Raw genomic sequence first — 26,863 nt, 5'->3', positions numbered from 1 at the left:
AAAACAGCTCTTTTAACCCTTCCCTAGTTATGGCAGTAGTTGAGGGCAACATAATTCTTGCTGTTCAGGAAAATAAAATATAACCTGAAGCAAAATGATGATAAGCATGGAAATACTAAGAGGGAAGGTATATTATTTCCCAGGTGAGAAATCACAAATGCCCTATATTGTTCACATTGGCTTTATCTTTCTAACAATGCTTTATCTGCCTTAGTTAAGTTACTAAAAGAAAGACTGTTTTAAGTGGGTCACCATTTTACAACCTTATGGAACAAACTGAATTCAAAGATGACAAGGCATTTGGCAGTGAATCAGAACAGGGGAAGTGGTTGCTGGATTAGGAATTGAGGTTGGACCATAAAAGAAAGCACTTATACAATAAAAGTAGGAGTGAATAAATCTTTATTAAAGTGTTTTGAAGGAAAATATTTGGGAGATGAGGATTATAAAAGATATGAAGAAAATTTGGAAAATTAAAAAGATTGTAGTGGCCTAATTTTTCTTGTTCAGTCATTTTTAATCCTATATGACTCTGTGACTTCATTTGGAATTTTCTTGACAAAGATACTGGAGTAGTTTAGAATTTCCTTTTACAGTTCATTTTACAGATGAAGAAACTGAGGCAAGCAGGGTTAAGTGACTTGCCCAGGTTCACCTAGCTAGTAATAGTTGGAGTCCAGATTTGAACTCATGAAGATGAGTCTTCTTGACTACTCTATCCACCGTTTCAACTAGCTTTCCCTCTGTCTACTGCTTCTAGTCACCTACTTCTATATAAAGAGAAAGTAGTTATATCCTGGGAAGATTATTCATACGTTTAAGTAGTTGGCATCTTAACAAGCTAAACAGCAAAGGCATGAGGATGATTATCTTTACCTTTTGTAACAGTTTTATAACCAAGAATCTTACTCTAGTTAAAGCGTCTAGATAGAATAACACTGTGATTGGCAATAAAGGAAATATGATTCAATTCAGCAAGTGTTAATTAAAACAAAACTAAGTTCTGTAGATACGCAATATAAGGGTAACCCAGAAAAAATGCTCTGAGATGTGAGGAACTTCATTGTAGAGACTGGGTACAGTCTGCATGAATCAATGCATACAGGACAAGACTTGGAAAGAATTTATAGTACGATTTGGCTAGAATATATTATATATTAGAATGTTTATCATATCCAAATTTTGGTGGTGCTTTAAAGCCATATAAGTACAGAGAATTAAGCTGACCATGAGGATACATAGGGATGCGTGTGTATGTCTGTATGTCTGGAGGGAGGAAGCAAGAGAGAGAATAAGGGAAGGAAAGAAAGAGAAAAAGGAAAGAAGGAGTAGGGGGGCAGTAGAATCTGAAATCAGTACAGCCAAAGAAATTAAATATGTGTTTCAGCAACTACTATTATTTTAAATAATCTAGAAAGAAAAAGATAAGCAAAAACTGAGAAGAGGAAAATAACTTTGGTATTAATAACAATAGTGACAATAATTAGCATTTATTTGATCCTCAAAACAACTCTGGAATGTAGGTGATTTTATTACCCCATTCTGCAGTTGAGGACATTGAGGACTGAATGATTTGCCCTAGCTCACATAGCTACCAAGTGTCTGAGGCTGGATTTGGACTCAGATCTACCTGACTCCAGGCCCAGCACTCCTTGTATTAAGTTACCTTCTGGGAAGGTGTAAAGACAAGTAACAAAAGACAATAAGGACTATTGGATAAGAGATTATATAAACAGAAAGCTTTCTTACTTGTTGTCATTGCAAAGGTGTGCTGGTAGAATGTGAAAAAGGTTGGAAAGGTAAAAATGAAGGCTGATGATAAAAGATGTAACAAAATTGCCTGTTTGGATATATAAGTATGTAGGTAAAATATCTAGAAATATAGGTACCACTAGACAGAGATCTAGATTAGAGAGCAAGGAAGTGGCAAAATATATGAATACTTTAGTCAATGTTTCTGACAAAATAGTAACATAAAGGGTGGGATCAAAAGATGTGTAAGCAGCTAAATTATATTTAGAGGCATTTGTACTACTACGATGCATGAAGATATGACCACAAAATATCAAGGTAGAAATTTTCATTTCCTCAGCATTGTCTGCAATGCATCAGGAATGAATAACAAACACAATTGCTCTGGGGGAATCCATAACAACTGAGTTGCAGAGCTTAGGAATGACAGATAGACTGGTAGCACCCTACCTTCAGAAAAGGAGCTAGGGGAATCAGATACAATAAAGATGGAAAGCAATATGTGTGCTGCCCAAATAACAGATCATAATAGATCACCAATGTCGAGCTGGAAGGCAAAACACTCATTGGATCAGATACTGCAGCTACATGGACAAAGCTGAAAACAGTGGCAGTAGCTAATTAACTTTAAAAAAATAATGTATTTATTTTTAAATAAATTTATTTAATTATTATTAAATAAATTTATTTAGATTTCTTTTTTTTAATTTTGAGTTCCAAATTCTCTCCTTCCCTTCAGCCCCTCATGCACTCAATGAGAAGGTAAGTAATATGATATTATTTATACATGTGAAATCAAGCAAAACATTTCTATATTAGCCATATTGCAAAAAAAAAACAAAAACAAAAACAAGAAACAGAAAGTGGAAAAAGTATGATAAAGCCTATGCTCAGAGTTCATCAATTCTCTCTCTGGAGTTGGATAGCATTTTTTTATCTTGGGATTTTTGGAATTGTTGATCATCATTATATTATCGCTGCTACTGTGTATGATGCTGTCCCAGTTCTACTCCAGTCACTTTTGTATCAGTTCAGTTAAGTCTTTCCAGGTTTTTTTGAAGCCACTCCCGTGTCATTTCTTATAACACTATAGCATTCCATAGCAATCACATCCCACACTTTGGACAGTTGTTTCTTATAGCTAATTAATTTTGAAAACTATTTTCAAAATTATGTGGTCCTTAAAGGACCTCCATCCCCCTTGGTGTTTATTTAGACAGCAAATTATGGGGAAATACTAGCTATCCTGGTTCAAAAAAGGTTATGGAAGAATGATAGGTAACTGATAAGCTATCAATGTAAGATCACACCAATTCCACAGTTCAGTGGATTTCTGCTAATTTCCAGATGAGCAGATATAGGTTGCATGTAATATAATAAGTAATATTACTTATAGGATAATCTAGAGAACAATTCATTAAAAGACATAGGTTTTAAGGAAAAAGGTGGAAATGATCAAATTTTTTGCCCATTGGATTCGTTTGACTCAACTGAGAATCAATACTTTGATCTTAGAGAATGATTGAAACCTATACATATTTATTTTTATAAATATTTAGTTCACTTAGGAAAAATTAGGAGTATATTTATTGCTTCTGCCATTATTTTGTTCTCACTTTCTTTTTTTTTTTTTTTGATTGAGCTCAGATAGAAGTAGCCCTGGTATGTCACCATCCTTTTTTTTAAATAATATTCTATGAACTGTACAGGCAGATAAAATATCTGCTTTGTTATAGTTGAATAAAAGTACTAGGATTCAGGCTTAACCTTTGTAGGCTCACTAAAAGCATCCTCAGTACAATTCCAGTAGCAGACAGGGTGACAGAAATGATCTGTATCTCCTTCTATTCCCATACGATTTTTATTTCTGCTACTGCATGTTTTGAAAGCTTTTTTTTGTTCCACATTGTTTGGAGATTATGAGAATTTGGCAAAACAGCATCTATTAAAAATGTTGTTTTTAGGTTTTTTATGAATCAGTCTTCTACCCAGGCAATTGTATGTCATGCTTCAGTCTATGATAATGGTCTGGTTTCTGTATAGTTTACCTGGGGAGATCTCAAAGATAGTTTAAAGTCTGTACATGTCCATACTTTGTTGTCTGTCAGTTCATGAAAGATGTACAAGTCTAGCCATCAAGTCATATCTTACTAGATTTTTGCTAGTATTATCATTGTTTCTGGTTTTTTGTTAATATATTTATCCAATCCAGGATAATCTTGGAAAGTAGCTATTATACTCCTAAGAAAGCTGACCTTTTTCTATGTGATTTTAATCAAACCCATCATAGTATCTACATTTTTATGCCTCTAATTTTAATCAAGGAGGAAAAAATTGTGTCCTCAAAGAATCCAGTAGAAAATCATAAAATACCTATTAAAAAGAAGCAAATAGAAGATACACTTATAAACCTAAGCTTCTAGAAGACAAAAGAGGAGGCCATGAGCCTTTCAAATTCCTAATCCTTTTGGTTTGTTTCCCCACTCAAAAGAGGATAAAAAATAGCATATTATTAACCTCATAGTTTCTGTATTGAACCTTGAGAAAATAAAAAGAGATTAAAAAAATAATACAAACAAGGAAGAGACACTTTTCAGTCTCAGATTTTATCATTGTATTTACCCAGATCAGTTTTAACTCAGGTCATTTTGGGGTAAAACATCTTTGAACCCCAGATGCTAATGTAATAATGCATCAAGACAAAACAATCTTTCACGGTGTGGTGTCATCTGCCCTCAGTGCTTAAACAAATAAAACCAGTTCCACAGCTACAGAAAAAGAAATCCAGCAAGTTTAATTAAAACAATCACTGCCTCAGAAGATGATTCAATTAAAACAATCACCATCACAAACTGTTTACAGCTAGTTTACTGACTGACAAAAGAATAACTAGGTTAGCCCATCAAAATTATATTTTCATGAACTTCTTAAAAGATTTCTTGCATTCCTTACATTAAAATTGGCAAAATATGTTATCATATAAATTTCATGTTATATGCATATACATATATATTTAGATAGATAGATACATTTCTATGCATTTGAGAACTAATTAGTTATAAATATTGGCTCTCAAATGTGACCTGTGCACTGGGGAGTCACAGGGATGGTGAAAAGAAAGAATCAAATGGAAAATACTTGATGTATTTGAGTTTTTTTCTAATTTTTTTACATTCATGTGCTTAGTCAATATGATTACCATACAGACTTTGGACCGTGCTTGGGCATGCTAGTTCTGGTCTGCTGGTTGGTTATTGTCCTTCGTCTTCAAAGAGGACCAAAATGATATCATCATGATAAAGTGAAATTTCAATGTGTCCAACTGTGGCTGATCAGATCAATACAAACTCGAAATGCTCTACCACAGGTTGGGCACAGATAGTCCGTATGAATATTTGGGGTGGATATCCCAAAATTGCGCATCCTGCGTTTACTTTGTGCTGTCTCAATTCTGCTTTGCTCAAAGAACAAAGCACACTTTCTGATGGTGGGCATGCCATGCTAAGTGGTCCTGTGCCAGTGTTTCCCAGGTTGCACAGTCAAATCCAAAGTTCTTGAGAAAGACCTTGAGAGTGTCCTTGTATTGCTTCTTCTAGCCACCATGTGATCTCTTGCCCCATGCAAGTTCTCCATAAAAGTCTTTTTTGGCAAGTGTACATTTTGTATTTGAACAACGTGGCCAGCCCATTGGAGTTACACTCTCTGAAGCATAGTTTGAATGCTAGGCAGTTCAGCTCAAGCAAGGACTTCAGTGTCTGTTACCTTATCCTGCCAGAATCTTCCTAAGACAGTTCAAATGGAAGTGATTCAGTTTCCTGGCATGGCTCTGGTAGATTGTCCATGTTTCACAAGCATATAACAATGAGGTCAACACAATGGCTCTGTAGACCTTCAGTTTGGTAGTCAGTTTAATACCTCTTCTCTCCCAAACTTTTCTTTGAAGCCTCCCAAACACTGAGCTAACTCTGGTAATGCATGCATCCATCTCATTGTCAATGTGTACATCCCTGGAAAGTACACTACCAAGGTAAGTGAACTTATCCATAGCATTCAAAACTTCTCCATTTATTGTTACTGATGGTTCTATGTATGGATGGTGTAGTGGTGGCTGATGGAGCACCTGTGTTTTCTTGGTGTTAATTATTAGGCCAAAATTAGCACAGGCAGCAGAGAATTGATCCATATTTTGATGCGTTTCAGCTTCCAAGGCTGCATTAAGTTGCACAATCATCTACAAACAGAAAATCATGCACCAACACTCCCTCCACTTTGGTCTTGGCTTATAGCCTTTTCAAACTAAAGAACTTACCATCAGTTTAGTAGGTGACCTTGATGGTCTGATAACCATACTGTAAAGGAAGACTTTTTGTTTGCTTATGAAGCTTGAATTGGGAAGCATTCAAAAATCACTAACCAAGATTAGCAGATATTTTGCCCCTGCTCTTTCTGACTTGGTTGTCTGGAGGACCTATAGTTGTATTTCAGGAAGTGAGGGGTCACAGATCCTCTCTTATCACAACCATTTTGCTGGCAGTACATGGCTCTGCTGTTGCTTCTTTCTCTGTTTTATCTATTCTTTTATACTTCTGCTGATTGGAGATGGCTAAAACCATGCATGTTTCAAAAGATCTGAATGGCAAACCACCAGAAGTCCAGGAACAGTAGTCTATACTGGGATTTATCGGAAGCAAATGATGAATAGCAAAGCCCCAAGGGACTTGCTTGGGTCAGAAAAACTGTAACAGAAATAAGGATGTGTCCTTTCATTAGTATTTGACATGTGAAAGTGCAATTTGTGGGGCAAATGCTGTATATAAGATGCATTAAATTTGAGTATATACTCTCCAAGAACCAAGGTGGTATATGAGAGTTTATACTAGCATGTATTGGGGTGAAAAGCTTACAACTTCTTGTCTTATGAAATCTTTCCAGAAATATCTCTTCACAAAAGCCAATTAATGTTAATTGTTTAAGAGAAACTGGGACACCAATCACAAGGCATTATATTACCTTGAATTATCATAGCGACACATTTTTCCAGTCTTTAAAGAATTCAAGAAAAAATTTAAAAGGGTAATGAAAATTTAATGTTGATAGATACCAACATTGCCCCTTAGGTCCCTTAAAGTTCAAATAATCATAAGTTACAGGTTTCAGAATATGAAAGACTTTCAGAAAAAATGAAAAAATAACAAATAGTTTCCCTCACCATCCTCTGAGCTTGATTTCTAGTAATGTTCCCTAATTCCAAAATTGTTGAAAATAATGCACAGCTGATTTTATTAAATTCCATATTATACATAACTGCCAAACGGAGGTAACAAACTGCCCAATATTATATATCTGTTAAAAGATCTTAGGTACTGATTTTTGCAAAGATAACTAAGAGTAGATAATAAAATATTATGGATTATAAAGGACATCAAGATTTTTAAATAAAATTATTTGAAATTTTAACTCATGGACATAAAGAGATAGTAGGACTATCTGATTAGATAACAGTTCATAGGTAAATGTGAAGTATAGTTTACAACTGTAGTATTAGCTTTTGGACCAAAGCCAATTTGTCATTGTTACATCGAAAGGGAGCTTTTCTTACAATACAGAATTCCATGTATCCTTAACTCTTCATTAACTTTATTCACCCCTCTGAGAGAATACATAGAAGTATATGAGAATTGTCATACTCTTGTAAAATATGCTGATGTATCACTCTGCACCATAGACACAGAATAAAACATTGGAAAAGATTTGCTGTTAATACCTTCTGTTAATAATCATTAAATATTGAAACAAGCTATCCACATTACTTTCAGAAAATGTTACGTTCTCTTGAGTAGTAGATATGTTAACAGGAAATAGAAAAAAAAATCACATTGGCAGAAAATCTATACCATAGAGAAGTCTTTGCTTTTAGGCAATTAATTTGTTTCTTACTATGTAATTTCAAAATCCGAAATAACTAAATCTAAGATATCATTGCCTAGTTAAAGTTTCTAAATTGTATTTATTTTATATGGCTAGTTATTATTTTTGTATTCCATATTTTGCTTGATGTTCATTTTATGTCAAAAATATTTTCAAATTCCAAGCAATATATTTGCCCTTCGTACATGTTTCTTACATATGTGTGCAAAATATTAAATTCTTGAAATTGAATTATAAAAGGCTTCATTCATAAATTCTCTAAATGTCTCAAAGAAGTTTTTCTCAATGCCAATATAATAGGTGATGCCAGGAAGAAGTCTGGAATTTATCAATACTTCAAATTATGTCACATTTATCTTCCCATTGATACGTCTCTAATTTCAAAAATATCCACCAATGCAACTATTTCAATAAAAGTTAATAATGATAACAATATTGATGATTCTAGCTAGTATTTATACAATGCTTTAAATTTTAAAAATCCCTTTACATATATTCATTAAACATATAGTACAGGCGAATTGTGGTGTTAGTCTCTGGGGGAAAAACGATGAAATGAGACATAGGCCTGTCCTTAAAGAAGCTTATGTTCTTCATTTATACACTGTAGGCAAAAAACTGTTAAAAACACACAAACAGACATACAATTTTGCCTGGTTCTCTAAGCCTATTTTCATATTTACCTAAAATTACGCACACACACACAACATTATAAATATTGGTCTCACCTCTCATAGTATTCTTCCTAAAGCAGCATTCCTAATAAACACATCTGGATGAATTCAAGAACAAAAGATAACTGAAAGAATGAAAAATGCTTTTCAATAATATCTGTTGCCAAATAATAGAAACTTCAAAGCTTCAATACTAGAAACATGACTAGAAGAGAATGTACCATATATAAACCTAAATCATGCTGCACACATCACATATGACTCACTGGTTATCTAGACTTGCTATAAAGCAGTGGGACTTGACTCATTTTATGAAACATTTACAGCACTTGATTGAAACTCCATAAAATATGTGGTTTAGTGTCCCCTACGGTAACCAAAGAAATGGTTTTGGAAAACCCAGGGATGTGAAAAACACAGTTTCACTCACTCTGTAATTTTTTAAGGCAAACCAAATGCTAAAAAGAAATGCCATTTTTTTTTGCTATTCTAAGTTCTGTCTTCTTTCATTTCCTTTAACTGGTTATAAAGGCTTCTGTTTCTTGCATATCTTTATCACAGAAGCACTTAGAAATTATAAGTTTCTTTCCAATGGATCAATCATCATTTTATCATAATTCTTTGATCTATATATTTCTCTTTTGAAAGAGATAGCTTCCTAGGTTGGTATCAGAATTATATTTAAAAACTTGATGACTTCTGACAAACCTTCTATTCTGTGATTCTGTGATGCTGAAGATGGCTGGTATGAGGGCAAAAGAATAAGGGATATAATCGCAATAATCACCTTAGATATGGTTTTTATGCCCCCTGTCAGTTTAAATTCTGAACAACTGTCATATTTAGGGAGCACCTACCTTGCAGACTTATTGCAAAGATCAAATGAGGTAACATACGTAAAGCACTTCACAAATTGCAAATCATTACATAAACGTGAGCTATCATTAACCACCATTAATTTGGCATCTGTTACGTGCCATACATTCTGCTTAATGAACGTTTGCTCTCTTAGAAGACAAGCAGCGTAGATTTTTAGACTTTGAGGAGATCTGAGAGATTATGTAGCTTAACTTCCTCATTTTACAGATGATCAACCGAAAACCCATATAAATGAGGAGGGAGATACACACACACACACACACACACACACACACACACACACGCGCGCGCCTTAGACTCCTCCTACATCTCTACCTCAGTTTAATGATTCTTCCAGTTCACCATGCTTAAAAAGCTCTGGTTGAAAGAACATGTCAAGATCTCTCAGTGTGACTTAGTCTTACAGCTGTATCTGATACATAAAGAAATCTAGCAACCAACCCAGTCAGCTCTAAAGAAAGCAATCAGACTTATGGTGTTCAGTGATCATGAAACATAAACCAATCCTGCTTTTATACTAAATCTTTTAACAGAAGGTCCCTAGTTAGCACTTTAGATTCTTAAAGAGTTTGATTTGGGAGTTCTGATATCCCATGTATATTTTCTTTTTTTTCTATGCACATTTTCTTCCAAAACACTACTCATCATCAAAATCTATTGCCAAAAGGGAGCTAGAAGCAAAAGATCTCAAACTATACTTCATAGTGGTAAAATTAAAATAATTTGGCATTGCATAAGAAATAGAGTTGTTGATCAGTGGAAGAGTTAAGGTATACAATATGCAGAAACAAATTAACATAGTAACCTAGTGTTTGATAAACCCAAAGATTCAAGCTTTGGGGCAAGAATTCACTATTTCAGAAAAACTAATGAAAAGTAAATTAAAACAACTCTGAGGTACCACCTCACAACCATCAGATTAGCTAACATGACAGAAAAGGAAAAATGAGAATTGCTGGAGGAGATGTGGGAAAATGGTTACAACAATGCACTGTTGGTAGAGTTGTGAACTAGTCCCCTCATTCTGGAGAACAATTTGGAAGTATGTCCAAAAGGCTATAAAATTTTGCATATTCTATGATCCAGCAATATTGCTACTAGGTCTGTACCCAAGCACAAAGAAAAAGGAAAAGGACCCATATGTACAGAAATATTTATAGCAGTTCTTCTTGTGGTGGTAAAGAATTAGAAACTGAGGGGAGGCCCTTCAATTGGAAAATGACTGAAAGAGTTACAGCACATGAATGTGTGGTTGCTGTTCAGCATTCTGGTTGAGCATGACTCTTCATGACCCCATTTGGTGGTTTCTTGGCAAAGATAATGGAGTGATTTGCCATTTCCTTCACCAGCTCATTGACAGATAAGGAAATGAGCCAACAGGATTAAGTGATTCACCCAAAGTGATAGAGTTAGTAAGTGTCTGAGGCCAAATGTGAACTCACAAAAATGAGCCTTCTTGACTCCAGGCCTAATACTTCATCTACTGTGCCACCTAGCATGGCCATTCCAGATAATGGAATACTATGATACTGTAAGAAATGATGAAGGGGAAAATTTCACAAAAATCTGGGAAATCTTATTTGAACTGATGTCAAGAGAAGTAGCAGAACCAAGGAAATAATCTATACTCTAACAGCAATATTATCAAGATAATCAACAATATTAAACTTAGTAAATTATCAGTACAATGATCCACTACAATTCCAAAAGGTTCACTATAAAATATGCTATCCACCCCAGAAAGAAATGTGATTGACTTAAGAGTGTGGACTGAAGCATTTTTTTCTCCTTTATATTTTAAAATTTTCTTTGGAGGGGAGAGATTGGCCAGTGTGGAAATACGTTTTCATGACTATATATACATACGTGTATATATAAATATACATATAAGGAATATCATATTTCTCCCTTTATCAAGAGGTGGCAGAGGGAAGGAGGGAAAAATAAACAGAAAAGCAGATGAATACATGAATAGATAAATGAATTAATAAAATCTATGGCCAAGACATATATTAAGGTAAAGAACAAAATTAAGTTAAAGGAAATTTGAGGACCTAATGTATGTTAATTTTTCTGTGAAATTTAAAAGAATAATGTGTCAATTCTATGGACAGTTTTTTTTAACCTAGAAGAATTCAGACAATGGCTATTTAGATGTCAACTAAAATCAGGTTTCTGAAAGCATGGATGGGCAAAGAGAGTGCCTGGACTTAAGAGTTATGTAATTGCTATTTCTCAATACACTGCTAATTTACACTGACTTCAAGAAAATGCTTAGTGTGTTCCATAAAGGATGGTTAATTACAGTTATAACCTACTTGTCTCTCTCTCTGAGAAGCTGTGCAAATTCACCATGCAAAGTTTATGTATCTCTTTCAAAGTTTGCAGAGAAGTACTTGAAGAAATTTAAAATATTATCCAATAGCTTCCAAAATAGATTTTAAAAACAAATTATGTTGGTTTCTAGTAGCCATGAATGATCCAGAACAGTTCTACGTAAATCAGCCTTCTAATTGGACAGATCACTCTGATTTTCTGTGCCGCAGTTTTCTCACTCATAAGATGAAGGTAGTCCACCATATGCCCATAGAATCACATATTTGCCCCTGGAAGGGATTTTTAAGGTCTTCTTGTGCAACCTCTTAATTTTCCATATAAGGCAAGTCTAAGTTCTAAAATTCTATGAGACAATGTACTTGGCCCTCCTCCCCTTCTTATTTTTCTGTAAGGCCATATTCAGAATATGGAGCCTACTCCCATCTATGTTCAAAGAAAGTATCTGTCCATTTCAATGCTCTTGGTAAATTCAAGCTATTTATTGTTAAGACCCTGCCAATAATGGCTAACTCTTTGTGACTCCATTTGCAGTTTCCTTGACAACAACACTGGAATGGTTTGCTATTCCCTTCTCTACATCATTTCATAGGTGTTGAAATTGAGGCAAACAAGGTTAAGTGACTTCCCCCAGGTCACATAGCTAATATGTGTATGAGGCCAGATTTGAACTCAGGAAGATGAGCCTTCCTGACTCCATGCCCAGCACTCCATCCATTGCCACTATTAAAAACAAGATATGGCTCCCTGAAACTGATGGAGTTGGGGGATTCACCCATTTCAAATAAAAATAGCAGGTCAGAACTTCTTTATCTCCATTTTTTCCTATTGCTGTATGTCTCAAACAAGCTTATGAAGATCTTCCACTCCTCTACATACTTATCGAATGATGTTCCCAAAAGACAGGTCAAGCTAACTCCCTTACCTAAAAAGTTCCAGTGGCTTCTTATTACTTCAAGAATCAAATAAATTACTCCTATTTTTCATTTAAAATCCGTCACAAACATTTGGATTATTGGTGGAGTTGTAAACTGATACAACTGTTCTGGAGAGCAATTTGGAACTATGCCCAAAGGGCTATAAAATTCTGCATACCCTGCGATCCAGCAATACCACTGCTAGGTCTGTATCCCAGAGAGATCACAAAAACAGCAAAAGGTCCCACATGCACAAAAATATTTTTAGCAGCTCTTTTTGTGATGGCAAAGAACTGGACACTGAGGGGAAGCCCATCAATTGGGGAACAGATGAACAAATTACGGGTTGTGAATGTAGTGGAATACTGTTGTTCCATAAGACATTATGAGAAAGCAAAATTCGGAAACCTGAAAATACTTACATGAGTTGATGCTGAGTGAAGTGAGAACCAGAAGAACATTTTACACAGTAACAACAACACTGTACAATGACTAAGTTTGACAGACTTATCTTTTCTTAGCAATGCAATGATTTGTGCGTGTGTGTGCGTGTGTGTGTGTGTGTGTGTTCGTCCTTCATTGCCGAAGAAGACCATGCCATCACAAACCTAATGACGTGACTAGCACTTGACTTTGTTTTGAGTGAGGGAGGGCTGTGCAGGTCACCAACCTCACTTCTCCTCCAGAGCCATGTGAATCCAGTGACCAGATGTTCATCAGGATGACTGGAGATGACCCAGGATGAGGCAATTGGGGTTAAGTGACTTACCCAAGGTCACACAGCTAGTGAGTGTAAAGTGTCTGAGGTGAGATTTGAACTCAAGTCCTCCTGGCTCCTACACTGGTGCTCTATCCACCTAGCTGCCCTTAATGCAATGATCTAAGACAACTCCAAAAGACTCATGATGGAAAATGCTGTCCACATCCAGAAAAAGAACTCTGGAGTCTAAATGCAGATTGAAGCAAACTATTTGAGCTCACTCTCACCCTGTCCCTCTCCCTCCCTCTTCCTTTCACATTTCTTCTTTCACATGATTTCTCCCATTGGCTCTAATTCTTCTTTACAACATGACTAATGTGAAAATATATTTAATATGAATGTATATGTAGAGCCTGTATCAGATTGCATGCCATCTTGGAATGGAGGAGGGGAGGGATGGAGAGAAAATTTGGAACCCAAAATCTTATGAAAGTGAAGTCAAAACTAAAAATAAATAAATAAATATTAAAAAATAAATCATAACCATAGAAAGTGAAAATAAAATAAATTCCTTCACAACTAGGCTTTAAACCTAATCTTTCTGATTTTTTGCATTTTCTAAAGATTATAAAATTGTAACCCATTAAGACATCTTCATACACATCAAAGCAGTATGTATAAAACCATAAATCTTATTATAATGCATCTTTTAAAAGTACATAACAAATTTAACACAGATGCACCGACTTGTCTTTGTCTACTTCTGAGTTTCCTTCTGCTCTTTTCAGCATAATTTTAAATGTTTTGGACACTTTTTCTTCTTTTTTTTTGGTATATCTGTCAGTAGCCCTACTCCTCCCATAACTCTATCAATCAATAAAAGCTCTTACTTGTAACAAATAAATATAGTCAGCCATAACAAATATGCTGTGTCTGATAACATAAGTCTCATTCTGTAACAGTAGTCTCAGCCAAAAAAACAGGAAACCTCAACTTATCTTTCAGACTTATGACACATTATTCCCTTTAACGTGCACTAGGGTCTAACTGAACTGGCCTTAATTCTAATAAAGGATATTCCATCTCTTTGCTTTTGTGTTGATTCTCCCCTTTATCTGGACTATACTCCTCCTCACCTCTGCCTCTTAGAATCCTTAGATTCTTATGAGACTCAGTTGAAACACTACTTTCTACATGATGTATTTTCTGATATCTTGAGCTATTCATGCCCATTCCACTTTTCCATTCCTTTGAATATAATTTTATATAAATTAATTCATACTAATGTAATTAGTTAAAATAATTCAGACTACCCGTTGGAAGGAAAAATACTGAAGCTGAATATGTTGGCCACATAACGAGAAGATAGGACTCATTGGAAAAGACCCTGATTTGGGGAGGAAAAAAATTGAAGACAAAAGGAGAAAAGGATGGCAGAGGATGAAATGGATGGTGTCATGGAAGGAATGAACTTGGAAAGAGATAATGAGGGATAGAAAGACCTGGGGTCATGAGAAGTTGGATATGACTGAACAAATGAAGAACAATAAATTATACATAACTATATAACTTTACATATAACTATAACTATATGTGGTATGTACAAATAAATATATAAAACATATATGTATGTATGTATATATCTCCACCAGTTAGATTGTACATTTTTTGAGGGAAAGGACTTTATTACTTTTGTCATCATATTCTCAGAACAAAGCATGGAATATAATATAAAAGTCTGTACTATGCTTCTGTAAGGAAAATCTGGGGTCCCCAGAGGAGATATGGACAGACATGTAATTCAAAGTCCATTACTAACTTCTGCTCTACGCAATTATAAGTAACTGAACAGGGATAGAAGGAAATTTTTAGAGAGGGGTTGGAAGAAGAGAAATCACACTTTCATTCATAAATGACATTTCTGTGTACATTTCTAGTATGTCTTTCCTTTTAGAGCATAAGATTCTTAAGGTGGGGTGGGAGACAAGAACCATAGAATTTTGATTAGCTTAAAAAGCATTAAGCATGATGTATGGCCATAAGTCCAAATGCGATCTCTGTGATACGTTGGGCAAGTAACTTCATCTCTTGGGGACTCAGTTTCTTCAACTATGATTCCTTCTGCCTCTACATATATGAAGTGGTGACCTTAAGTGTGTTCCCAGACTTGTAGGGCACAAATGATCCATATCTTGAAATATAAGTCTTAGAAAGTTTCCTAAGAAAGGTTAAAGGATTTGCTAGTGGTCATAAGGTATGCGTCCTTATGAAATCAAGAATTATTTTCTGGGGTAATGCTGACATCGAGGTGTGGGGGATTCAAGGAAGAATTAAATAAGATGCGTGCCCTAAAGGTAATTATAAATCAGCTGGGGAGACAAGAAACCAAGGAAGAGATACTTTGGGTCTATGAACTCATTCATATGGGTACTTTCTTACTAGTTCAGATCACAATCCATTCAGGCATTCGTATCTTGTGTAACTTTTTTAAGCCCTTGAAAGTCCTCCTTCCATGTCTTCTATGACTTTGTTGATTCTAGTGCAATGGTCAATAAGTACAACTGTCAGTCTCTTACAATTAAGACATGACAAGCCTGCCTCCTTAAGTTTTAATTAAAACATAATAGTTTAGTAACCATTTCAGCTAAGAACAGATAAAATACTACAAGAATTTTATGATTGACTTTCAAGTGAAAGGCACAGGTAATAAATGGTATAGCTTCTAGAAAGAGAGTGATAAAATAGAGATCTAAACAGGGGTGGGGAACCTGCAGCCTCCAGGCCATATGTGCCCCTTAGGTCCTCAAGAAATGTCTTTTAACTGAGTCCAAGTTTCACAGAACAAATTCTTTTTATTAAGGGGATTTGTTCTATGAAGTCTGAATTCAATTGAAGAGCCACACTTGAGGACCTAGAGGGACACATGTAGCTGTGAGGCTGTAGGTTCCCCACCTCTGATTCTAAGATATCTGGGAAGGCTTTCAAAATGAAGATGGCATTTCAGCTAGGTTTTGTAGGATGAGTAAAATTTGGATAGGCAAAGGAAAAGTGAGGAGGACATTTCAGACTGGGAAACTGATATACTGAAAAGTGTCAAGGATGAAAAATACAAGCCTTGTCAAGGAATAGTGAGTTTGACCAGAGCAGAAGAGTGAATGTTAAGGCTGGGAAAAATAGATTAGAACTAGATTATGGATGGCTTTGAATCTTGGAATAAGCCACTACAACCACCTTCAGACAATGGAAAACCTCTGAAGGCTTGTGGAGGTACAATGGTAATCAGCATTTTAGGAAAGTATATTCCGATGACAGGACAGGCAATGAGGCATAGCCATTTCTTAGCCTTGGGTATAAATTCCTCCTTTAACATATTGGCAAGTGAATTTGATCTAGCCCCAGGCAACCCTCTAAGATTCTAAATTACAGAGAAGATACCAACTCACATTCATGTTAATAATATTAATAATAATCATATAGAACTGGAATAGTTTAGTACTTTAATCATTGCAAGGTATTTTTTTTTCAAATATCTCATTTTATTTGGCATATGATGATGATAGAACACTATGCTATTCAAAATGATGAGCTCTAAGATCTTAAAACACAGAAAATCTTGCATGGAATGATGAGGAGTGAAAGGAAAAAAACCAAGAGAATGTTGTATACAATAACAGCAATATTGTTTTAAGAATGACTTTGAGTAAGTTATTTTGACTATTATAAATATCCAAATTAACTACAAAGGACATGGGAAGAAAGACACTATCTCTATTCAGAGAAAGAAATGATAAATAGAGAATATATAATTATACACATAGAGAGACCTATTTGTGTCTAACGGTGTTCTGGGGGTGTTGTGGGGAGAGGGTAGAATAAAAAGAAGATAAAAAGGAATTTACATGTTATTTTGTCATCTATTTGAAAGGAATAATGGGTTGTGCTTAGTAATGGCAGATATGCAGTTTCATGTACAATCATCTTTTTTTTTTAATGTACTATGTTATGGAAATGCTTGTTTCATTCTGTGAATGTGTGTTAATGTAATAAAAGGAGAAAACCCCCAAATTTCTTGTTTTTGTCTCATGATAGCCCTAGGTGGTAGGTATTATTATTATACTCACTTTATAGATGAAGAAACTGAGGCAGACAGAGGTTAAGGGACTAGCCCAGATCAAGCTACTATTGTGTGTCTGAGACTACATTTGAAGTTAAGTCTTCGTGACCTGCAGGTTCAGTATCTGATCAGTTTCTAGGTGGTAGAAGTTTTCACACAGAGTATTACCAGTAATAAAATCATAAGTCTCATCAAAAATTTTTCTGATCATAGGAAGTGTACCTTTCATGTAATTTAATAAAGAAATTAATTCAAAGATATATACTAACCTAAAAAATCAAAAATAGTATAATTCTACTTCTAGAGCAATATAGTTCAAATCAAAAGTACTCTATTGGGGAATGTGAATATTTTAGGTGCATTGATATGTATCAGAAACTAAAAAGTTGGTTGTGATCTACCATTAAAATATACTTTGGATGATGAGATTTCAGGTTACTTCAAGATCATTCCTACTGAGATTTGCACAGGGGAAAAATTTAAATTACATTTTAATCAAGCCTGCACTGGTGTTTCATGAGAAGAGAGGAGATATAAGATCATTAATAGAAAACAATAAAGCTTTGAATCTCTACTAGCTTTTGACTGAAATATGTTCATGTTTAATGATTAAATTCAATTAAAAGCCAAACAACTTATGGAGGTCTATTCTTTTTTCAAGGTTACCTGTGTGCTGAGCTAATACTTTGGGGATTTTTAAGTGTTATATTCACATGAATTCTTAATGTAATGGTTCCAAATCCTCAAATACAGTCTCAAGGCAAAGGGGGAAAGAAGAAAATAAGCAGAACCAGAAAAATTGACTGAGATAGAAAACCTTCATCATTCAGCAGAAAAGTAGGCAGATATGAACCCAAATTAAACTTCTTTTATTTTGGAATTCATCCGTTTCCCAGCAATTTTTTCTTCCACGTTTATTTTCTCAGTTCATGGACTTTTCCTACTCAGTTACTATTGTAACCTACTGGAATTATAGTTATTTTCAATTATCCAGGAGAATAAGAGCAAAAGGTAACATTTCTATTGTACTTTGAAGTTTTATGTTATTACATTTGGTTGCATAACTACTCCTGTAAGGTAGACACTGTGGGATTTAGATGTATTGGTGGAATGGAAGCTAGATAAAAAATGGAGAAAGTAAAATAAAAATAACTCCCACGACCACATTTAGAGATTCCCTAGGTGTCTGTCTTTGAGCCCTGATTTTCCAATGAAAAGAGAGAAAAAGGGGAAAATAAAATCCAAACATAGTTATACCTTCCACATTGAGACTTTCCGCATTGTAGTTTTGATATATTGCAAGTTGGCATAAGAAATTAAATGAGAATTTTGGGGGAGTTTTGTGGAAGCCACAGATGACATAGGAAGGTTGGCAAATGACACAGAAAAACCTTAGAAATTCAGAAATGCATAAAACATATGTATAATATCAACATATTTAATCTTTCAATATCATAATTATTCAGAATTCTTCTCTGGGACAAAGGAAGGGATAAAAATTTTACTTGAGTTTTCCAGATAGCAGAGTAGAGGGGGGGTGCAGCACCTCTAATCCCTTGGATGTGGAAGGGATAACTGTAATACCATGATATTTAAAGAGAAAAAAAATACATGACTAGGTATTACATTAGAAAACAAAAAGCACACTTGACAGCAAGCTTGACTCAGAGGCAGGAAGACTTGGGATAAATCTTGCCTCTGGCACAAGCCATATGACCATAGGGTAGTCACTAAAGTTGTCAGGGCTCTAAACCAGAGCTTCTTAAACTTTTTCTACTCCCAAACCCTTTTTATGTTTTCAGTAGCCTTCTTTGGCATTGCAAGGACTGAGGGCATGTGCAATGCAAAGTGCACATGCTTTGTGTTCAGAACCAAGGCTGCAGTGAAGTTATCCAATGCAACATAGACAAGCACTGCCAGAAACACCTTAGAGTCATTAAGCATTTGATTTTTCTTTAATTTTTGGTTGTTGTGGGTTCAGACACCTATTGTCAACATGTTTTCTTACTTCCTGGAGTACAACCCACAATTTAAGAAGTACTGTGAGTCTAAACATCTCTCTAAGAAAACAAGTTACAGGAAAGAAATCACCTTGAATTGATAGAAGAAATTTTCTCATCTGGGAGTTCTTATTTCAATGAAATCCTAGTTCCAGTTATTATTCCTTTATCTATCCACAAATTACAGAAAGATTTTACTCCAAAAATTTACTCTTAAGTTGTGTGGAATGATACTCTCTCTCCACACTGGTTTTCAAAAGATAATTTAATGTATGTTGTAGCTAACCCAATAATAAACCCAATTGATATTTACGATACCATTTCTATGGGTAAATGTGAACCCAGTGCTTTTTAAGAACTATCTTAAGTAAAGCAGATAACTGATTTTGTATATGAATAACAGGTCTACCACTTATTAGTTTGGGCAAATCACTTAACATTTTAGAGCTTTAATTTTTTCAACTTTAAAGTGGTTACATGGAAGAAAAAAAATTACCAGTATAAAATTGAAAAGGGCAAATGTAGTAACAATGAAAATGAAATGAAGGCAATGTGATTGGCAATCTGACATGCTAAATTAAATTGGTAAATATTTACCAAAATATTAAATATTTGCAGAAGAGGAAACAGAATACTTAAATAACCCAATCTTATAAAAGAAAATTGAAGAAGTCAAAAGTGAGCTCCCCAAGAAAAAGTTTCCCCAAACAGATAGATTTACAAGTGAATTTTATCAAACATTTAAGTAACAATTAATCTCAATATTATACAAGCTATTTGAAGATAAAAAGCAGATAAAGAAGTACTCTATCAAATTCATTCTGTGACGCAAATATGGTTTTGATACCTAAGCCAGGAAGAACAAAAACAGAAAAAAAAATCCTGAGCTAATTTCCTTACTGAATATTGATGCAAAAAAAATTAAATAATATAATAGCAAGGAGATTACAGGAATACATCAGAAAAGTGACACATTGCAACTAGGTGGAGTTTATACCAAGCATGAAGGTCTGGATAAGTATTAAGAAAATCACAAGTTTAATTGACCATATGAGTAACAAAAACAAGATGCATATGATTGCACCAATAAATGCTGATAAAAGCTTTTAATAAACTACAATACCTATGTATTAAAAAAAAACACTAGAAAGTATAGGGAAGTATGCATCCTTTCTTAAAATTGTAGTATCTATTTAAAATCAAGAGCAAGCTCTATCTGTAATGGGAATAAGGTAGAAGTCTTCCCAATAAGATGAAAGAGAAAGCAAGAATGTCCACTATCACTATTATTATTGAATATTGTACTAGAAATGCTAGCTATAGCTATGTGACGAGAACAAAGGAATTAAAATAGGTAATGAGAAAACATAACTGTCACTTTTTGGATGATATAATGGTATACTTAGAAAACCCTAGAGAATCAACTAAAAACTATTTGAAACACTTAAGAACTTTAGCAGTGTTGCAAGATATAAAATAAATCCACATAAAATATCTGGCAGTATACCTACTAAGATAAATCCAGAGACTATGTGGCCACAATTGCAAAACAATTTTGACACAAAAGCAAATCCAAACACCTGGAGAAATATTCATTGCTCATGGGTAGACTGACCAAGTATAAAAAATTTACAAGTCCATTCAAATTAATTTTATGAATTCAGTCCCATACTGATCAAACAACCAAAGAATTATTTATAGAGAGAGGAAAAAAATAAAGCTCATCTATAATAAAAAAGGTAAAAATATGGAAGGAATTAATGAAAAAATATGAAAGAAGACATCCTAGCAGTAGCAGATTTCAAACTGTTTTGCAAAGTGGTAATCATCAAAACAATCTGATACTGGCTTAGAAATTGAGTAGTGGATCAATGGAATAGATTACATAAACAATACACTGTGAAAAATGACCACAGTAATCTAAAGTTTGATAACACTAAAGATCCAAGTCTTGGGGGCAAAAATTCACCACTTGACAAAAATTACTGAGGAAACTGGAGAGAAGTTTGGCATAAATTTATTCATCTCTTACACCACACACAAAGATAAAGGTTAAAATGGGTACATAGTTTAGATCATAGAACCTGCCATATCTGTGGATAAGAGAAGATTTTATGACTAAAAAGGGTAGAAATGACCATGGGAAATAAAATGTATAATTTTGATTACATGAAATTAAAAAAGATTTTGCACAAATGAAACCAATGCAGCCCAACTTAGAAACAAAGCGGGGGGGGGGTGGAATTACAGCAATTTTCTCTCATAAAGGCCTAAATTCTCAAATGTATAAGGAACTAAGCCAAATTTATGAAAATAGTAGACATTGTTTCACTGATAAATGGTCAAAGGACAGGAAGAGGCATTTTTTGGGGAGTGGGACTCAAAGCTACCAACAGTCACATGAAAAAATGCTCTAAATATTGATTACAGAAAGGAAAATTTAGGCAATTCACACCTGTCAGATTGACTAACTTGACTGAAAAGAAAAAATGATAAATGCTGGAGGTGAAGGGGAAAAAACTGGGACACATGCACTGCTGGTAGAATTGTGAATTGATTAAACAATTATGGAGAAAAATTAAAACTATATAATACTGTGCATACCCTTTGACCCAGCAATACCACTTCTAAGTCTTTATCACAAAGAGATCAGTCAAGAGGAAAAGGACTTAAACGTACTAAAATATTTACAGAGATTCATTTTGTGGTGACAAAGATACTCATCAATTCGGGAATGACTGAACAAGTTGCTGTGTATAATCAGGATGGAATACTGCTGTAATTACTGACAAAGGGGATGGTTTCAGAAAAACCTGGGAAGACTTATATGAACTAATGAAAAGGAAAGTGAGCAGAACCAAGAGAACATTGTACACAGTAACAGCACTTTCATAATGATGATCAAATGTGAAAGAGTTGTTTTGATCAATACAAAGATCCAAGCCAATTCCAAAGGACAATTGATAGAAGACGCTATCTACCTCCAGAGAGATATTTGATATATTTTGAGTACAATGGAAGTATACTTTTCACTTTGTTTATTTTTATTGTTTTTTATTATTTTTTTACAACATAGCTAACATGAAAATATGTTTTGCATGTCTATACATGCATAATTTACGTCATATTGCTTGCCTTCTCATGATGGAGGGAGAGAATTAAGAATTCAAATTTAAATGAATAAAAACCCCAATATGTTTCAATCATATAACCAAGATTTGTTCTTGCTCTAATATTCTATGTATGTTCCTATGATTAATGGAATCTGTGGTATAATTTCAGGGATGCTAGGAAGGTCTTTCCAATAACATATCTCTCCCATCTATCGTTACCGTAATTGCCACAAATACAGAGATTGATTTCTTCAGTTCATTTCTTTGGATTCTTCTGTTAACATACAAGTAATAGATTTGAAATTCCCACCTTTCAACATCCCTACCTCCTTCTTTTCCTTTCCTTCTGACCCCTCTCCTTTCTCCTCTTCCTTTCTTTCTTCTCTGCTTCCTTCCTTCCCTTCTTCCTTTTTCTTTCTTTTATAAGACAGAGTCCCTGCCTCCACCTCAAAAATTACACAGGTCCCAAATTTCTCAACAGAATCTGAGGTATTAACTAGATGTGAACAAGGCTTAGACCTTTCTATCAAATTTATCAATCAATTAGTGACTTCACTAAAGTTTATGTAGCACTTTAAGGTTTTCAAAGTGTCATATATGTTAACTAAGTATAGAAAATATATTGATCAATTTAGGAGAAAATATCACTGGAGGAAGTGAAATGATACCACAGGAAGCATGCTGGGATTGGCTAAATAAACACTATCGTGCCCTTTGGGCTTTTGATAAAATACTTTGAAACAGAGAGGGTTCCAGCCAAGCTGCTTAGAAGTAATTGGATAGAGGGGAGGAGATGAGCTTTGGCCTCCTATTCTATTCCTATTGCCAAGGAAGGCTAAGTGAACTTCAAAAGGTAAATGATTTTGTACTTTCCAATGGTATACTAGCAGCATTCCTGGAATACATGAAGACAGTGTCATCATAGGGAGCCAAAAAGAATCTAGAAACACTTAAGAAAAGCAGCATCAAGGATTTTACAAAGAGCAAAGCTACACCATGCCTAATGGGATAGCTTCATGGGCACCTTATAAGAGGTGGGGAAAGACTTTCACTAAACAGGAACTGTGAATTATTCCTCTGTCACATACGTTTTCTAAGCTTCAGTCAAAGTTTCCATGGACTCTGTATATAATGATGGAGATTGTGGCATGGTTTTTTTTTTGGGGGGGGGGGGGTTGGGGTTTTTTTTGGAAGAGAAAGGAGTCAGGAAGTGGATTTGACAATTGTTTTTACTGTACCACTTTACTCAATGCTCCTCTTATAGATGCTAATTAAGTCTGTTTAACTGAATGATTTCAACCAATAATCACCAGGGGAAGCATTGTTCCAATCAATACAATGATCCAAAACAATTGCAGAGGACTCATGACAAAAAATGTTATTAACCTCTAGAGAGAGACCTGATGAACTTTGAGTGCAGAGTTCATCCTAAAGCAATGAGAAGGTACTGCTAACCCTTTGGGACTGTCCTTAGAACCCTGAAGGGAGAAATATTAGCCAAGTTCTAAAGGACCTGATTTTTAAAAAAAATTATTTCATGTTTTATTTTTCTCCAATCATGTTAAAAGGGATATTTAATGTTTTTTTCTTTTTGAAGTTAATTTATTTGTTTTCAGTTTTCTACAATCACTTCCGTAAGTCTTAGATTTTCTCCCCTTCCTCCTTCCTCCCTCCCTGAGACAGCATGCAATCTTATATGAGTTCTACACACACATTCTTATTAAGCACATTTTCACATTAGTCATGTTGCTTCGAAGAATTAAAACGAATAGGAAAAACCATTAGAAAAAAACAAAACAAAACATAATATAAGAGAAAATAGTCTGCTTCATTCTGTGTTCCAATTCCATAGTTCTTTCTCTGGATGTGGAAGGCATTTTGCCTCAAGTCCTTTGGGAATGTTTTAGGTCCCTGAATTGCTGTGAAGGACGAAGTCTACCAGAAAAATTCCTCACACGCTGTGGTTGTTACCGTATGTAATGTGTTCCTGGTTCTGCTCATTTCACTCAGCATCAGTTCATATAAGTCCTTCCAGACTTCTCTGAAGTCTTCCTGTTCATCATTTCTCATAGCACAATAGTATTCCATTACATTCATATACTACAACTTGTTCAGTCATTCCTCAATTGATGGGTATCCTCTTGATTTCCAGTTCTTTGTAACTGGAAAAATATTCATATGAATATTTTTGTACATGTAGAACCTTTTCCTATTTTTATGATCTCTTTGGGAGATAGTCCTGAAAGCAATATTGCTGGTTCAAAGGGTATGCACATTTTTGTAGCCCTTTGGGCATAGTTCCAAATTGCTCTCCAGAATTGTTGGAGCAACTCACAGCTCCACCAGCAATGAAATAGTGTTCCAACTCTCCCACATCTCCAACATGTATCATCTTCCTGTTTTGTCATGTTAGTCAATCTGAAAGGGATGATGTGGTACCTCAGAGTCGTTTTGATTTGCATCTCTCTAATCAATAGTGATTTAGAGCATTTTTTCATATGACTATAGATAGCATTAATTTCTTCCTCTGAAAACTGCCTGTTCATATCCTTTGGCCATTTATCAATTGGGGAATGACTTGTATTCTTATAAATTTAATTCAGTTCTCCATATACTTTAAAAATGAGAACTTTATCATAGACCCTAGTTGCAAAAATTATTTCCCAGTTTTATGCTTCCCTCCTAATTTTGGTTGCATTTGAGTTTGTGCAAAAATTTTTCAATTTAATGTATACAAAATTGTCTATTTTGTACCTCATAATGTTCTCTATCTCTTGTTTCATCATAAATTTCTCCATTCTTCATAAATCTCACAAATATATTATTTCTTGCTCCCTTAATTTATTTATAGTATCAGCCTTTATACCTAGATAATGTATCCATTTGGACTTCATTCTTGTGTATGGTGTCAGGCACTGGTCTATGTCCAGTTTCTGCCACATTATTATTCAGTTTTCACAGCAGGTTTTATCAAACAGTGAGTTCTTATTCCAGAATCTGGGATCCATGGGTTTATCAAATCCAAATAGACTGCTACATTTATTGACTACTGTGTCTTGAGTACTTAATCTATTCTGCTGGTCTACCCTTCTATTTCTTAGCCAGTACCAAGTGATTTTAATGATTGGTGCTTTATAATACAATTTGAAATCTGGTAGGGCAAAGCCACCTTCCCTAGCATTTCTTTTCATTAATTCCCTTGATATTCTGGACATTTTTTTCTTCCAGATGAATTTTGATATTATTTTTTCTAGCTCTATAAAGTAATTTTCTGGTAGTTTTATTGGTATGGCACTGAGTAAGTAAATTAATTGTCATTTTTATTATATTAGCTCGACCTACCCCTGAGCAACTGATGTTCTCCCAGTTACTTAGATCTGGCTATATTTGTCCAAAAAGTGTTTTGTAATTGTGTTCATATAATCCTTGGGTTTGTTTTGGCAGATAGACTCCCAGATATTTTATAGTGTCTACCATTGTCTTAAATGGGATTTCTTTATCTCTTGATGTTGGGCTTTGTTAGTAACATATAGAAATGCAGATGATTTACATGAGTTTATTTTGTAACCTGCAACTTTGCCAAAGTTGTTTATTTTACTTTAGTTTTTTTACTTGATTTTCTAGGATTCTGTAAGTATATCATCATATCATCTGCAAAGTGTGATAGCTTAGTTTCTTCTTTGCCTATTCTAATTCCTTCAAATTATTTTTCTTCCCTTATTGATAAAATTAATATTTGTAGTACCATATTGAATGACTAAAGGACCTGATTTTTCAGTTGAGAATGGAGAGAACATACTGGACCATATACTATAACATTTTATTTCAATATTACTATAAAGAAGTTTATCAGGTAATTGCTTGAATACAAAGAAAACACATATTGAAGGGGAACAAGGTGAAAAGAACACAAGGGAAGTCACAAGACCTTTAAGAGAGAAGAGTGCCCTGTGGGGCAGGATGGAGAAGGGAAGAGAAAAGTGGCAAGACTAATTGTAACTACTTCACTCTTTAACAATCTATACCACTATAATTTTCATCCAAGCCATAGGTCCATCTCTTTATATATATCAAAGCCCTATGGCAATTATTTAATATAATTTATCAAATTACATAATATTTGTGAAGCACGGTGCCTGACATATAGAAGGTGCTTAAGAAATGCTCATTTCTTCAACCCTCCTTCTATCTATTTCACAAGAGTATGTCTGATGAAAACTGGAGACATCAAGATGGTAACTACAGACATCAACTTTCACAACAAAAGTCTAGGAAGCTTAGCGCAGTAGAGAGGGATACTACATCCAGAGTCAAAGGATCTGGATTCAAATTCTACTTCTGACATTTATGGCCAAAGGGACAAGTCATCTATAGACTGGGTGTCATATGTGTGTGTGAGTATGTGTGTGTATGTGTACACACACTCATACATAAATAATCATATACACACAT

At 34.6% G+C, this 26,863-nt stretch overlaps 1 protein-coding gene across 3 annotated transcripts in view; it reads right to left on the bottom strand.

Moving 5' to 3' along the window:
• The window catches only part of FGF14 (fibroblast growth factor 14), an 855,245-nt gene that overhangs the window by 206,054 nt on the left and 622,328 nt on the right, over positions 1 to 26,863 (bottom strand). The window contains exon 1 of one of the 3 annotated variants that reach the window (XM_072622029.1): positions 11,552 to 12,041. The exons of the other annotated variants lie outside the window; for them this stretch is intronic. Within the exon in view, the coding sequence (XP_072478130.1) occupies positions 11,552 to 11,588 (37 nt within the window). The 5' untranslated portion in view covers positions 11,589 to 12,041. Of the gene's footprint in view, positions 1 to 11,551; positions 12,042 to 26,863 lie in introns of those variants that run through there. 3 annotated transcript variants of the gene reach the window in all.

This window comes from Notamacropus eugenii, chromosome 6 (assembly GCF_028372415.1).
Source record: "Notamacropus eugenii isolate mMacEug1 chromosome 6, mMacEug1.pri_v2, whole genome shotgun sequence".
Taxonomy (NCBI): Eukaryota; Metazoa; Chordata; class Mammalia; order Diprotodontia; family Macropodidae; genus Notamacropus; species Notamacropus eugenii.
The sequence above is the reverse complement of the archived record's forward strand: the minus strand, read 5'-3'. Positions and strand labels throughout refer to the sequence as shown.